Genomic DNA, 16,183 nt, shown 5'->3' with positions numbered 1-16,183 from the left:
CGGACCCTCACAGCCACAACTTCACATCTGCCTCCTCCCCAGAAAGGTGAGGACGTTATCTGCCCACCCAGGAGTGAAGCAAGATGCCAAAAGCTCGGTCCCACCTGCACCACAAAGTGCCCAAATCACCCTAACACGGACAAGTGTTTCACTGCAAGGCTGTGAACAGAGCTGCCAAATCTGTTCCGGTGGTGATCCTCGCTCTCTAGAGCACTCAGCTTCTCTAAAGGACAAACTTTAGATGTATAAATAACCAAAGATGGTACAAAGCTCCTGGTTTGGATGGTGGAGCTGCAGGATCTGCAGGCCTAGTTTTAGGTAAATGGCAAGGAAACCCCAACGGCCAGACTGCCCTCAAAATGCCAGCGCTATTAAAGCCCGCTCTAAGTTCAAGCCGAATACACTTCTCTTCCCCGCAGCCCTAGCTACTGAAACGCAAGCCAGCAAAAGGCTTTGCTGAGAGAAGTTTCACAGCCGCTTCCTACCAGCGTTCACATCTGTGAATCTGAAACACCAGCGGTTTGCAGCTCCCCCTTGCCACGCTCGGTCTGGTGGGTGTCTGCTAAAACGCACTCGTTCCTGAGATGCCAATAGGGGAAAGCACTGGAATCATGAGCCATCGCACCACGTATTGCGTCCGTCCCACGTTTCACTCCATGCGTCAGTCCACAGGGGCCTTACCTGCCGCGGTCCTGTGCGCGAGAGCACGGTCCTCAGCGCGGGGCGGGCTAAGGCGCACGGGAGAACCGCACCGAACCTCTGCCCGTTCCCCAGCCTTCGCCCCGCGGAGTCCGTTTTCAGCCCGGGGAAAGAGGTGCACCAGTTCCTCGGAGAGCAGCAACTGCGTGCACGAGCCCAGGCTGAAAACGTACCCCGGCGGGCAGTGTGTGTGCGCGGCGCGGTGGGTATGTGTCAGCGGCCAACGCTCCTCGTGGGCTGAGGAGTCAGGGCGTGCGGCCCTGCAAGCCAGGGCGGCTGGCCTGTGTGTAGAGGTATATAAAAAGATAGCTCACTTAATCCTTTCACGCCAGGAGTTGTGTTTTTCCCGGAGCGACGTCCATTGCCGGCAATGGACGCACCAAAATAACGTCGGCATCACCAAGTTAACCACCTCTGTCCTCTTTCCACCTATTATATTTCTCATGCATCATCCAGCTTCCCAACCATCTTCCTGTTTCTTCACAGTATGCACGCTACGTTCTCTCCCTTCTTCAGCACGGAGTTGAAAATGGAGTTGAGAAAAGGAGACACATGGTCAGCTGGTGATGTTAACAAGCTCCTTGCTGCCCTGAGAAGCTGGATGGAAATGGTTGAAATTACAAGGGGGTCATCAGCAAGACCGGGGAGGACATAGCTTAAGTTACGAGGTTTCAGACCCTCCCGCCCACCCCGTCCAACGCCACTGTTATTGCCGAAGGGATGTTCAGCGTTCCACAGCTCAAACCAAAGCCAGCTTGTAAAAAGCTTGGCAGTGCTGGAAAATGCACCTTGTTCTCTTTCCACTTGGGTGACTTAAGTCCTCCCATGGCTTTTAGGAGCTCCGGTGACTATCCGGCCCCCTTTGAGCTCAAGCGCAGTGCCGTTAGGTGCAGCAGCCTCCCTCCTGTTAGCTTAGTCTTTTCATTTAAAAATCAGCCGTTTCGGGGGCTGTATTATGGTGGCCTGGCAAATTAACCCAAAAACCAGTATCTTAACAGGTGAAAGTCGGACAGAAGCAGTTAACTCTTTAGTGCCCTGGTAAGGTACAGGACCGAACGCACCCAGAGGTCACCGTTTCCCCAAGGACACCTTGCAGGAGAAAAACAACTTTGCACGGACCTACGGCACGATCCTGATTTCAGACACATGGGATTGCTTCTGCTGGGAATATTAAAGCTAGCTGTTGTGGTAAATGCCCGCGTCCCTAAGACCAGAAGCGCGCTGCAGACGGTTAACTAGCGTCCTTTCAGTTACAGGAGGTGAAGCACGCTCTAACAGACCAACAGAGAAGATGTGAAGCCACATCTCGCGTGGCAGCTTGCGATGGGTAACGACTCCATAGCTAACCGTGGGCTTCAGCAAACACCTTTAGCACCCCAAATCTGAACTCCTCCGAGCTCAACAGGAGACACAAGCGCTCTGGGAGTCAGCACGTGGCGCTAACATGACACTGTCAGATCAAATTTGGTGTCAAACCCACGTTTTAGAAAAGCCGCGCGTTTCACAAAACTTCACGCTTTTTGTTATTAAGCGCTTTTCCTGCGCTGTTTTGAAGTTTAAACACTGCAACATGGGATCCTGAAAGCAAAAATGTCTAGTTACAAGTAGAAGAGTGAACCCGTGCAGTCCAAAGCAAGTGTAACTCAAAAGCGGTGTAGGATGAAGAATTAGTTTAGCTTTCAGTTCAAACAATCCAAGGTATTAGTAACGTATGGAAAAGGACTTTGTTTCAGTTTAACCATAAATTCAACCTGACAGTGTCCCGTAAATAAATAAAAAAAAATCCTAAGGCCCACACAAATTTTAAAAGCCTGCAAATCAAAACCTAGTAACTAACGTATCCCCGATCCGCTTGGCAAAGGGATGGGGGGTGAAACCAAGAAACACAACCTAGCTCTTTATATAGAAACATATTTCAGTTCACCGTTCATATGGCGAAGTCTCACCTCTCCTCCCACTAAGATTTTAAGGCACAAAATGATTATGGTCCAACAATTCTACAAACACTCAAGGGTATCAGACTCTTCTGAAAAATTCAGAGATAAAAGTAAGAATTCTCCTAAGCCTTACATAAATCTCCAGATATATTTTATGAATGCGAATGTTCACAGCTACGGTAGCCAAAACGATACAAGTGAAGTTTCATGGCCTCAAAGCTCACCATGGTCTCCATCGGTGCATGGTACTGCACTATGTGTATTACCCATTATTTTTAATAGCTTCCTTCAAAGCATTACTCATTGGCCATTTTAAGGAGAACGCCCGCTCTTTAGCCACATGATGCAGTCCAATGCAAGTTTGCTTAAAGAGAACTTCCAGTAATTAAAACTGGACAGACATTTGATTAAGAGAAGGGCACAAGACCTCCACTATTGTTTGCACCAAGCCCACACGGTTTGGAAGCACAAGACGACTCTGATAAGGACACAATTGCATCTTTGCCGTAGGGAAGCAGCAGGGAGAAGTTACCAAGGTCCCCTTCTTCTCCCCCAGGACTTTTGTTATCTTGGCAATGGAAAGCACGAGGGACAGGTCCTACAACACAACAATTCAGCACCTTCCCAGTACTGGGCAGTGCCCTTGATTCCTCTGCTGGATCCTCAGCAAACGCTACTCTTGCATTTTAAAAGCAAAGCTCCCTCCCTTCTCACACCTGCAAGGGCTATACTCCTATAGGAACAGCAGATGGGCGAGGAGCTTCAGAAGTCCTAAAGAAACACCAGAAAACGCCTGAGGCTTTTGAGTGACAGGTTACTGGAACATCCTGTATTTCAAAGCATGCTGATGGCTAAACATCAGCTGCCCAAGTAGGCCACCTGCACCGCTCAAGAGACACCTGCCTGATATGGAGTAGAGAAAGCAACCAGCAGTCACCAAATCCTTTTCCTAAAGAAGTTATCAACTCTAGAAAGACCTGGATGGAAGCGAAACATGAAGCCGCTGCATACTCTAGCTGTCTTTAAAGGTTCGGATTAGTACCCACAAATCTGGACATTTACCTGATCTAAACACGGACTGCAAACATTTAGAGGTTAACCCAGCACTAAAAGTAATATCGAGAGACTGTAATACTGCCAACAGACCAGTTTCTGGATACACTGCGATGAAAAGTAGATGTTCACAGAACAGGAAATACTGACAATCTCGTGATAACTGAACTTAAGAGTAGATGGTCAGTCAATTTGTTTCAACACTGACGGATACTAGGCCACTTCAACCAGAACTGCTTGCCGCACTGTCGCTACCCTCTTATTTTCTGACCAGTTGAGAAGTGAACCTCAACCACTTAAGAGTCGCCCTTCCCCTGAAGGGCCTAAAAAACTGGATGACTAAGTTGTCTTTGTGGTGGCCAAACTGAATTATCTGCTCCTTTCAGTGTGCGACAACACCAGCCCCTGGAAATCTACTGCAAGTCGCAGACAGGGCAGTTTGCAATGAAAGGATATATATGGAAAGCACCTGGAGAAGCCCTTTAGGTAGAAAAGGCAGTCTTAGGTGGTCAAGCATTTACCAAGAGGACAACAACTCGGCCTCATTGGTGGCATAGCTGCGGGGTACCACAGGGTGCCTCTTACCTTCAGGTCTTTCCAGACGTCAAGCAGCCTGGTAGCCAAATCGCTCACATCCACAATTTTGTCAGTTTGCTCTTGGCTTCTCTCGCTCTCAACGTCAGAGACGCCTTCCTCTTCGTCTTGAGACGGCGTTTCCATGGTAATGGGCTCTTCCAGCTTCGCGCCATTGCTCTCTTTGACCTCAGCTTCAGGTTCAGCCTCCAGCTCCAGCACTTGGGGCTTGCTGCTCTCCACCGGAGCATCAATGGCAGCTTTGATCTCCGGCTGCTGGGGCTGCTCCTCTGAGCCCTCCGTGGTGGTGCCCTCCAGCTGGTCCAGGTCCTCTTTGCCCTCCTTTCCTTCCAGCTCGCTGGTTGTATCTGAGATTGCACTGTCCATACTGTTTTCACTGATAATCTTGAGTCTTCGAAACACCAGCTTCTTGGGGGTATCCGTGTCACCTTCTGCACTCTGCTTGGCGGAAAGATCTGGCGTGTTGAGCGGCGTATGAGCCCGCGACGTGTTCTCGCTCGAGTAGCCATCGCCCTCGCTGAGCTGCGGGACAGCGGTCTTGGTCTGAGCCCAGCGCTGGATAATCGGAAGCACTTTGCTCTCCTCCAACATGTTCTTATTAGGTATAGGCAGGAGCTCGAGCGTCTTCATAATCTAATTGCAAAGACAAAACCAGAGCTGTTAGAATTCAACACTGTCTCCAAGAGAGATCTTTTGAAATATCAATACAAATTTGCAAACTAGCAGCAGGAAAGCTTTTTCTTTACTCGACAGAGGTGCCTTGTGAACACCTCCCGTGGAAGTGGGAGCATTAACCGCATGAGCTGGGGGGCGGCTCGGCTGGGCCCGGCAGGAGGGGACACAGGGCGAGGGGTGGGCAGCCAGCGCGACCAGCCACGATGCAAGAAAATCATGTTGTGGAGTACCGGCATTGCTTGACAAGCTTGCCAAGTAATCTTAGCAGTAGCTGTCTATAGCTCCCATGATTATACACTCATGAGTTTAATAGGCTACTGCATTTAAAAAAAAAAAATCATATACTACTACAAAACTTGGCATATTTTAACTGTTTTTTAAGCTAGCAACAGAGAACTTCTATGCTAAAAAAAAACCCAAAACAGTAAGTAGGATCCTAGAATCTATCACGATGCTTGCACAAGAGTTGGACTGAATTTTATGGTATGATTTGCACCTTCAGGGATGAAAGAAAAAGTCATTCCATGTGTCCCCTGTATAAATTACTTTTCGGGTCCTTGCCTGATGCTCTCAGTCCCTACTGCCTCACATTTTTAAGTCATTAAATCACCTAACGAAAGGACTGCAAGTTGTCAGCAAAGGTCCAGCGCCACTAACTGTTATATTTTCTTCAAACGATTCAAAACAATAAGAATGGAACAGCGAGCCATTGCGTATGGTTTGCGATCCCTTCACGTACCTTTTGAGGACTATAAATACACCAAGAGCTACAGCAGAACTGATAAATCAGGTCTGCCTTCCAGCACGAGAACTGTGCCAGGGGGATCTCCTCATCCGTGGAAAGACCCTCAACAGAGACAGGGAGCCGGGGACTACCAGATGGACTTATTTTGGATTTTGAATGCACGTAAGTAGTTAAAGAACATAAAAGGACTCGAAGCAGCAGTCTGCTGTTTGTCAAGTTAAACCTTACGTGCAAAGAGATACGGACAGCTGTGGGGCCTCCTTCGATCCTCCCAACAATCAAATGAGCCAGGCACGTCTCATTATTGAAAAGATCTTAAAATTTCAGGAAACTCGTTAGTGGCAACGGGCATCGCTCTGGCACAGAAAGCTGCTTAAGCAGCTACTGAAGCACCAGGCACGAAATGAGAGCACAACCTTTCTCATTCCTAAAATCCAGCAGGTGACTTCAGCAACCTCTCTCTCAAGAACAGAGCCCGAACGCTTGGCAGGGGAATATTTTTTGAAGCAAGAGACAGCCATCACTTTTCAGAGGATCTGAGGTTCCTCAGTTTTCATCGCGTTCATTTTTAAAACCAGTCCTCCAAGACTGAGGGACAGCAGATGCTTCTACAGCATTATGCTAATTTCTGCCACGGGCATCTGATGGCCAAAGACCAATTCTCTTAAAACAGTGACAGCTTAAGAAAAAGCTGTGGAGCGGAGGAGTGGAGACAAAGCCACCACTATCACAACTATTCGAAGTTATCCTCTTAGACCCTGCAGGGGGACTCTGGGTTTGATATCAACAAAGTTGAGCGTTTGAATCCAGTCCAAGTGAAACAGAGAAAAACCAAAGTCTAACCAGAGCACTGATTTCTCCAGTCAAAACTGGAGGTCAAAGATCAGCAACTTCCCACTCGGAACAGAGCTACCTAGTAGCTCTGCAATGCCGCGGCCCTCGTATCTCGGGGAGCAAGGAGAGAAGTAACTACAGATATAATTTCAGGCTTGAGGTTCCCTCAGAGCGATGGCTGCGATATTTATGTGACGTGGGATGGATTCTGTCTGCCCCAAAGAAGAAAACACTGCAGTTATAAAAGGCAACAGCTCAGCTCCTCCTGAGCATGGTTACTGCAAGAGAACTCATGATTAATTCAGTCCCAGCAGATTCAGCCTCAAGAGATCTTCACGGAACCTAGCGAGTCTCCCCATACAGCAACATCAGGCTGACGTATCACAACAAGTAACGGGAACGTTGACTCAGCAGGTGTCAAGCAGTTCTGCTTCGGCTGTAAGTACTGAAAAACCACATCAAATTAGCAGGAGAGAAATCGGAGGCATCTGTTGAATCTCTGCCTTCTACACAACGTACGTGGCCCATGAGCAACAACATTCTCTGCACAGCACCAGGCTGATGGTACAGTAAGCCTAACCAAACCTCATAAGTTAGCAAGCTATAACTTAAATCAGAGACCCCTGACCAACCAGAACAAGTTTTCCAGGCATATGTTGTCAAAGCTTTGTCTAAATCAGGACAGGTGAGGACTAGGTGGTGGAACCGGTGGCCTGAGCAGACAGCCCTGCCATCCCTTCACCACCACACAGGCTCCTCGAGAGGAGAGCAGAAACCGTCCAGCTGCACCTGCATAAAGCCTGATGTCGAGCTGGGCTACACAAATCTTCCGGTGTCCTCATCCCACCCCAAGAGCGGAGGGCTCTCAGAAGCACGTGGAGGTAAAAGGAGTCAATTCTCAAGTCTTCTGACACCAGCAGCATCTGTTTTTCACACCTAAGCAGAGGGAGCAACTAAAAATGCTGCGCTGGGTACTTATCCCCTAGTCTTACAAAAACCCGTGAGTCAGTGAACTTGTCACTCTGTAAGAGAACAGACACCTGAACTCTAAGGCTCTTGCAGCTTCTGCTTTCCTGTTCTGCATTCAGGACTGGGAAAGCCTCTCTAAAATATATAGCCAAGTTCTCGTAGAAGTGTCTTCAGTAAAGGAACTACCAGATGATCTTTGCGTGCAATGCTGAAGTGCACACAGAAAACAGGAATTCAAGTTCTGCTTGAGACTGTCAAAGCAATACCTCAAATTCCCCGTGCAGTTCAGTCCTGAACAAGCAGCGATGGCAATGATCTTTATTTAAGTCTGGCTCATGTCACTAACTCAGAAATCTAAGAAAAACCACAAAAGCAAATTCTTTCCATGTATTTAGAACCTCCCTCAAAGCAGAAATTTTAGACTGCAGTTCCAACGGTACCTGCAGCTTATTTTCATGAACACGTGACATAATGCTTATACCTAAACAAAAAAAAACTAAATAAAATCAACATGCTTCCTGCGAGCAATTAGTGAAGCTGCTTCAAAAGCTTCATGCGCACAAGAGCGACCCAGCGATCCTGAGGGAATTACTGACCTCCAGCTGCAGCTTCAGGTTGTTAGCGGTGCTTCCCCTCCCATCGCCCAGCTCCGTCATCCAAATCCAGAGGAGGGACAAGCCGTGACATTCGAGGAAGGACTTCAGGCAGGACTGCGAGTGCGTGTTCTAGACGAGCCAAAGTTACAGAAAGTCCGTGGGAACAGGCAAAAAAAAAAAAACAACTTTGTTTTCTACATGCCGACATGGCTATATATTACCGACAGGTATATATTACCCATAAAACTCACTGCTACCGAAAAAACACACAAAGCAGAGAGCCAGAACCAGGTATCTGCCAAGATCAGCACGTCTCATGTAATCTTAGTGGACATGACGGCTGTTTTCAGAGCAATAACGCATACAGCAGAAAGGCCGTAAGCGTACCCGGCGGACAGCTCGTATTACAGAATAAAACTCAGCGAGAGAATAGACTGCGCAGAAAATTGGCTGCAACTAATCTGCACTGAGTCAAAGGTAAAAAATTCAGGATAATCTTGGAGATAAGCTAGCTGTGAGTCTAAGCTGACAAACACGTACTTTCTAAAGTTTCACCCATGTGAAACCTCAAGCAGTTCAGCCTATATGGATAAAAATGATCATTCTGATTCCAGTCCTTTTTTTTTCCTACAAGTCCTCTTCTAGAAAGGAACAATTTAAAACACCACCCAGGCACATTCGTTCCACCAAACACAGACCAAGCAAAGGGCCAGGATTACACATGGTCTATAAACCAAGCAGAACTACAAGTTTCTCCGCTGTGACTCATCTCGCGCTTGGTATGCCGGCACAGCCGTCAACCCTTTTTGCCATTTCTCCCTCTTCTTCTAATGAGGGTTAAAAGCTCTTGCTCAAACAGCAAGCGATTCCCTTCCCCTGGGGCCAGGATCTCCTCACCTGTATGAGTTTGAGGCAGGTAAGCTTCTGCTCCAGAGTCTCGATCCGAACCATCAGCCGGGATAAACTGAGAACCTGGTTCTTATCCGAGAGGCCCTCTCCGTTCTCCAGCAGGGCTTCCAGTTCCCCATCCACCTACCGCGGCAAGAGACAATGGTTGTGCAATTTTCAGATCGTACCGGGCTCACAAAATGCCACCCTACAAGATGTTAATGATAATTTGTTCCCTGGCTTTGGGAGCCGGAACAAGCCTCCCTTGAACACTGCTCACATATTGGAAGGAAAGAAGTCTGGCTTTAATTTGACCAGGTTTGCTTGGGTTGCTTTTATCTGGTACATTATAGTTTTCCTTCAACATTGTTTAGACCTCAAACACGGTACAAAAGCGCATCGTTCACACTAGCTGTGTTTATATCCGCAGAAGCGGAAGGTACGGAGGGCAGCTCGCCCTGTAACCATAGCCCACGAGTGGCTGATACACATTCAACACGAAGGAGTCCTCCACCTCTAACATAAACTTCATCTAATGAGCAGCACGTTTCCAAAGTTATACATTTATACCACGTGCTCCGCAGAGGAAATTCCAGCTGGGCGCACCAAAACACTCCCAGTTGCAAATACTCCCAGCCACAAATTTATCTTTCCGCATAGGAAAACAGATTATCTCTGTTTCAACTGCAGAAAAAGTTGCTTCTGTAAATACCTAACTCATATTTATAATCTTTACAACCAGAGGTGCATCTCCCTCCGCAAGGATGCTGGAATATCAACGTTCACAACATAGCCTACAGATCAGTGCCACCAATTAGTACTTTAAATCCAATTATAAATGACAACGTATGATTTGACCAAAGCAGAACCTTTCTTGCTCCAAATGAAAGGTCGAAACAACCTCAAAAAAAGCTCTCAAAGAAATGTGCAACACAGGAGCAGAACTACCTAATCTCAAATCAATGTAGTTGCAATTTCTCCGGATAATTAAGCGTTCTCAAGACCAAAGAGGTTTCTCTCTTGGTGATACATCATTTAACGCAGAAAAGTGTAAGGAAGTTTACTGAAAAGGGCTAGTTTTCAAGTGGTCAGATACAATCAATGCCTAAGAATAATAAAACACTTTTCCAAAAAAAGTTTTTAAAAATAAAGGTGCAGTTTCAAAACTTGAATGTCTTGGCTAAGAGATACAGAAAATGAAAATGAAGCTGGTATTTTCGCAGATAGCTCTTCCCAGAAGAGCAGGTAACAGATCTTATTTGTAGGAATGAGGAATTACTTCTTTAACCTGAGAACAATTCCATTTTGTAGGATGCAAAAAGAATCCATCCAATTTCTTAGCAGCAACCTGCGTTCAGGATGAACTGCTTTTGACTCCTTTTCTCATACTGCTCTGCAAAGTTTCCTACAGTATATAATTATGTAAATCCAGCACTGCAATGCAATGCAGGCAGCAGGTTCGCATAACCACTTGCAGAGGATTATATGGGTGAAGAGCTATAGAAAAGGCTAAAAAAGAGTCTGGATTTATGTTACATATTTCATTCACATCCATCTGCAAACACGACTGAAACTGAAGTCAAAGCAAATACAACACATATTCACGCAAGTTCCTCGAAGCTGCCTCGCCTCTCGGCCAAAGCAATTAGAGATTCAAATTTCACATCCCCAACTCGAAGATGGCAAACATCTGCACCATTTTAGCTGTCAAATTTCTGGTAATATCCTAAAAGTAAAGCCTGCGTTGCTTGTCTTTCGCTGAAGTTTAGAAATCGTGCAAAACTAACAACAAAAAAAAAAAACACACAGAATTTAGCGTGCTCTTTTTTAACTGAAAAGCATACAGTACTGATGACACTGGTCAGGGTGTGCAGTCAAATGCTGCCACTGTCAAAGTCCCGCTCTGGTGGTACTTTATATTCAGTAACCCAGAGCAAGGAAACGCACATTTAACGAAAACGCCAAGAAAACGCGTGCTCAGGGCCAATAGGAAATAAAACGATATAAATACATTCCTGGAAAACATTGAACCCTCGAGGCTGTTATAAGCCACTGATCCCAGACGAAGGTGACCTCGAGACTCGGATAAAGAGGATCACGGCCTGGGTCAGCTTTTGCTGACGCTACCCTTAAAGACCGGGGACGATCGCACTCACCGAGTCTTTCTTGCGGGAGCGCTCCTTTTTCATTTTTCCTCCGGCAGCTCGGATGCTGACCCTGTTCTCTCCTCCAAGGTAACCCCGGCAGTTCGCTGAGCCACAGAAACATTTCTGAGCCTCCTTGCTGTTCGGGGGCATAACGAACAGACCAGTTTAATAACAGATCAGCTGCATTCACAGTAAGTTGTTTTATCTAACTCTTAAGGGCATCGTGGTCTCGCAACGAGAAAGGACCGTTACTGCATTGCACAATCACCTCTCATCCTCTCTCCTTCCCGTTAGCAGTGTTTTTCAAACGCCTGCTAAGCAGTTGCAAGAAAACACGGAAAACATTCATGTCACCGTCTGGTTAGGTGACTTGGACCGGTTTGGAGTCTTCCCCCAATTCTGTCGCAAAGCAACGCCGCCCAAAACGTAGAGACAGGGCAGCAAGCAGAGTATTGCACTAACTTTCTTCCGGCATTCAGGGAGAGAAACGCTGTTGCACGGCAAGGCCTTTAATTCTGGCCCCCTGAAAACTCAAACAAACCCCTCGTTTCTTCAACAGCTAGCGTGATCCCACGTTTTCACGGGAGGAAACCAAGATCTGGTTCAGTTCCAGGCTCTCTCTAGGTCAAGAGCCAAGAGCCAGAAAGGAAACATCAAGTCACTCATTCCTAAATCACGCTAAAGCTACCTAGAAGGTTTCTTGGGTTTTGTTGCTTGTTTTGTTGTTGGTGGTGGGGGGGGCATTAACCTCACTGCATTTTGCAAAAAAAACAAGATAATATGGTCTGGAAAAAGGCCTGCATCTTATTGCTCAAAACACCCAAGAAAGAATGGGCTGCAGATTCAGGGAAGTAATAAAAGATTGCGGTGGAAGACTTTTTTTTTGGCGTGGATACGCACCAATGGACAGCAGGAGAGAGGTAAGAGCTAGAAAACCCCAGCAAGACAGGGAATATATTCGCTGAACTCGAGTATACGAGATATCAAAGTGAAGTAATAAAGCAAAATGATTCTCCATCAGAGAGGCTCCTAACAGGTCCACAATACTAAACCCTAATGATTTTGACTAAGCCGAAGTAATCTAGACGTGACTGAAGTTACGGGTGTATAGATTGCATATTTAAATTACTTTCCCCAGCTTTAAAGATCTTCCCCTATGCCTAAAAAAAATAATAATAATAATAATAATCAAACAGGCCTTGCTGTAAGAGCACCTAGAAGGATATCTCAGAAGCAGCAAAGCAGGTCTACCTCCCTCCTAACTGCCTGTCTTCTCCTCAGCCCAGGAACTGTGCTTGATCTTCTATTAAAAAAAAAATAGTAGCACCCGTTCCACGTTGACGTTTTGGAGAGCAGCTCATGACAACAAATTGAGTGAAAGCTCAGTACCAACTTGGATGTTGAAATGCATTTCTGAAGTCACAGTAAATTGAACGAGGAGCAACAAGCAGCTTTTTACTAGAAGACCACGCGTAAGGTGAGTCTTCTCTAAAGCAGCCATTTAGAAGCCGAACTGATCCACCGTGGCCACCTGCCTTGGCATGAGATAAAACACAACTAAAAAATCACTTCTGATTCTTCGCTTACGCAAAGAGCCACGCTGTTGGAGAAGGCAGGATCCAGAAGGAAAGGGAAGCGAGAACCCTCATTAAACAACAGTATTTAGTAAAAAATGCTTCATGCTTATAAAACGGCCCTAGAATTAAACTCTCAACTACAGGTCGCTTCATGACTGTCAGAATCTATTTTGAGCTAATCACATGAAAAAACGAGAGGAGAGTGAAATATCTCACCAAACGCCTGAACAAGTAGTGTAAAACATTCCAGTTTAGTAGTGTAAAACTCTCCAGTTTAGAGAGGAGAGCTAAGGGACCAAAGCACGAGAAAAAAAAAGACCTACGAGTTGGAAAGCCCACACCGTAGCTTGCACGTGTGCCGCTCCGCAGCTGGACAGGAAGAAACAACGTGCTACCTGCTAGGTTTTTACAGCTCCGCAACTATTTGCCAAGTTGTAAAACCCTAGCGGGCGCGGAAGAAAGAAGAGGTATTATTTAAGAGCACTACAAAGTGGGGAGCTGGGGCAATTAATAATTAGACAGAGGAAAGAGACGGTCAAGATAATTATCTGGGAAATTTCCATGGGGGAAAGATGGTACGAAGCGGAAGAAAAAAAGTCCATAAAGTGAAATGGGAAAAGATGTGCAAAAATCAACAGAAAGCTCCTCTCCCAATCTCTTGTGTTAGAAATGGAATAAACTTTATCCAGACAGCTTTTTTTTTTTAATATACAGCTGAATTTCAGCTCATTTGCAACCGCTGTGCATTAGGCGAGGCTTTCCAACGGTTAGTTTTGCAGCGGGATTTCTTCATTGCATCAACGCTCCCCAAAAGCCCACTTCCAACAGCTGCAGCGGAAAGAGAGAAAAACGTACCCATATCTCTGAAACTGGTAGTCGAACGTCAGCTCTGAGCCAGAGGGCACTAGTTTGGTGGTGAAAAATCCAACTCTGAGCTGCCCGTTCACAGTCCACTAAGGCAAGGAAAAACAAGATGACAGCGGTTATCACAACAGCCAGGTCTGACCGCGCGCGTGCGTTAAATTAACAGGACTAATCCCGCCGAAAGCAGCGCTGACGGATTTAAAGTTGGCAAACCGAATCAACAGCACTTGCCCATTTCAAAGGCAGATGTTTACATTTGACTAACAAGTGAAAAAACAAAAAAACCCCCCACGAGACGGAAAGATGAAGGAGCAACGCTCTTCACTCCGAGCTTGCGAGGTCGCACGGCGGTGGAAATGAGCAGCCAGCCGCGGCAGCTTTGATCCAGCAGTTTACCTTTTGTGTCTCGCAGTTTGGTTCACAGCTGTGGTTCATAAAACGAGAGCAGTTTCCTTTCTGGGTAGCATCTATTATCTAAAGAGAAAAGAGAGAGCAAATAGAGCAAAACAGCCTTCCTTTGCCCTCCCTCCCTCTGCGCCGGGCAGCAACCCTAAGCAGGATACCCATGTACACACGGGGTTCGCAGGGACAAGGTGAGGGAGACCGCGATGGCTGAGAAGGCATCATCCTTTCCGGCTTCAGCTATCAGCTTCATTTGGTTTGGAAAGAATGGGTTTTACAGCGAGAAAAGCGCACCGAAAAAAGGGAAACGCCACGAAACCGTTACGCAGGTCTCTGTTTTCGTGACGGGTTAACACAGAGTTCCTCAGTTTGGGGGAAGATCTTGACTTTTTAATACGAGTTTTCAACCCTCTGACACAATGAACATGGTGAAGCTAAACGCTTCTGCCGCACAGATCGTGCTCCAACAGAAAGACTGTGCCCAGGCTCGTTTCGCCCTCCCTTTCACAACTGGGTGAAATATTCCCCTGTGCTCCCTTGTGATCGTGCAACAATCCCACAGCAGCTGCAAAAATCGCTTACTAGCGGGAGAAAAAAAGAAAAGAAAAAGAGTACTTGGAGTATTTTTAGCAGATTTACTGCAAAGCAACTAAAAAACCCCAAAAACGAGCAGAACATGGTATATTAAACTTCTATTTACACGCATGGTTCTCAGTGTGTTAGGGCCCATTGCTTAAGGTAAGCGACTCCGCACATCTCTGCATCTGCAGCTACGTAATTCCATAGATCTGAAATAGCTGATTAGCTGGAGCAGAGATAAATAATTCAGAACTTCTGGTATATAAATATTTCAGCAACAGTATGCTGCATATAGTGACTCCACCAGCCAAATTTAATGTAGTTCTGTGAGCAAAGAAGTAAGGAAACTTGGTTGCTCATTGATAGGTTTTCTGGTTTACTTGGGTGTCCGAGAATGGCGAGTTCAGTGGGAAGCATTTCCCCCAGGTGGGACACAGACACGGTTTTGCTGCTGCATGGGTTTGCTTGCGTGGAAGGGATGGGTCCATGCTCCATCCCTTCCCTTGCTGGGGGACACTGTCACCATCTCTCCTCTAGCAGGCCACCTCCTTTAAGGAGAGTGGGACACAACTCAGTGTCTACAAGACTTTTGCTCAACTGGCTTGAAAATGAGTAATGGGTTAAAAAAATGTACGATATGACAACACAAAGACAGCCTAAGTTTCCTTTCCTCGAGAAAACTGATTTATAATAGATTCAGGATGCTGAAGAAAAGTCACTTGGTACTTTTCTTCGCCCCGAGTCAGTGCTGCAGTTCACTAGGGCACAGCCCAGCTGGCCAGCGCTCCTCGCGGCTCCTGCACCCCGTTGCTGTTGAGACGCTGCTCACCTCATCGTTTTTCAGGGCCATGAAGTAATAGTGAATGTTCTTGTTCCGAGCGTATTCCTTCACCCGGGCCTTGAATTCCTTGTGGTCCAGCACTTCTCCGCAGTACTCCAACACAAAAGTGTTGCTGCAAAGCCCAAGGGGAAAGAGCGTTTAGTCAACTTAGCCACAGGCGGTAAACACGGAGGAAAGAGAAGACGGCTGGTACCAAGACCAGCTCTCAGAACACAACGTTGCAGCCTGTTGGCCCTGGTGTTACAGCCCAGATTTTTATACTTAGCGCAGCATTCCTTAACCACTTTAATCTCAGGCAATTAAGATTAACTTCTTTTTTGACGCTATCACATGGCTAGGCACCCAACGGCGAAAGGCCCAGACGCAAGGATAAAGCTTCCCTTCAAGCAGTGTTTATTCTCCAAAAGAACAAGACTTTGTGGGCAATGTAAAGAGGAAAATAAGGAGCATGAAGTGAATGTGTGCCGGCAGGTTGTTTTCCTAAACTCACATGGGAAGCCTGTCTGCATCTTGCAGATCCGATGGGTAAAACGAGGAATCAATAAAACATCCTTTTTAACCCCAGGAAAGATGAATCTTAAAGCAGAGATGGAAGAGAACAATCAGTTACCCCACGCACGCTTGGACACAGCCCAGACCTTCGGCATCACATTCAGCCCCTCGCACAGCGTCGTGGTTGCCTCGGAGCCCATCCCCTCCAGCCCACGTCTAGAAACCATGCCCACCTTCCCCCATCCCCATATCCACCGAGCAAGGCATCCGGCACGCTAATCTGCTCCCGCA

At 46.6% G+C, this 16,183-nt stretch overlaps 1 protein-coding gene across 1 annotated transcript in view; it reads right to left on the bottom strand.

The window, feature by feature from the left end:
* Positions 1–16,183, bottom strand: part of SETD2 (SET domain containing 2) — a 58,809-nt gene that overhangs the window by 24,811 nt on the left and 17,815 nt on the right. Inside the window, exons 8-14 of the mRNA XM_026089721.1 lie at positions 15,389–15,512; positions 13,975–14,052; positions 13,570–13,667; positions 11,147–11,273; positions 9,000–9,134; positions 8,103–8,231; positions 4,275–4,916 (exon numbers count right to left, since the gene is read on the bottom strand). Of these exons, the coding sequence (XP_025945506.1) occupies positions 4,275–4,916; positions 8,103–8,231; positions 9,000–9,134; positions 11,147–11,273; positions 13,570–13,667; positions 13,975–14,052; positions 15,389–15,512 (1,333 nt within the window). The remainder of the gene's footprint in view (positions 1–4,274; positions 4,917–8,102; positions 8,232–8,999; positions 9,135–11,146; positions 11,274–13,569; positions 13,668–13,974; positions 14,053–15,388; positions 15,513–16,183) is intronic.

Source organism: Apteryx rowi, unplaced genomic scaffold (genome assembly GCF_003343035.1).
Source record: "Apteryx rowi isolate R43461 unplaced genomic scaffold, aptRow1 scaffold_83, whole genome shotgun sequence".
In the NCBI taxonomy this organism is placed as follows: domain Eukaryota; kingdom Metazoa; phylum Chordata; class Aves; order Apterygiformes; family Apterygidae; genus Apteryx; species Apteryx rowi.
Note: the sequence above shows the minus strand (reverse complement) of the source record. Positions and strands in the feature narration are given on the sequence as shown.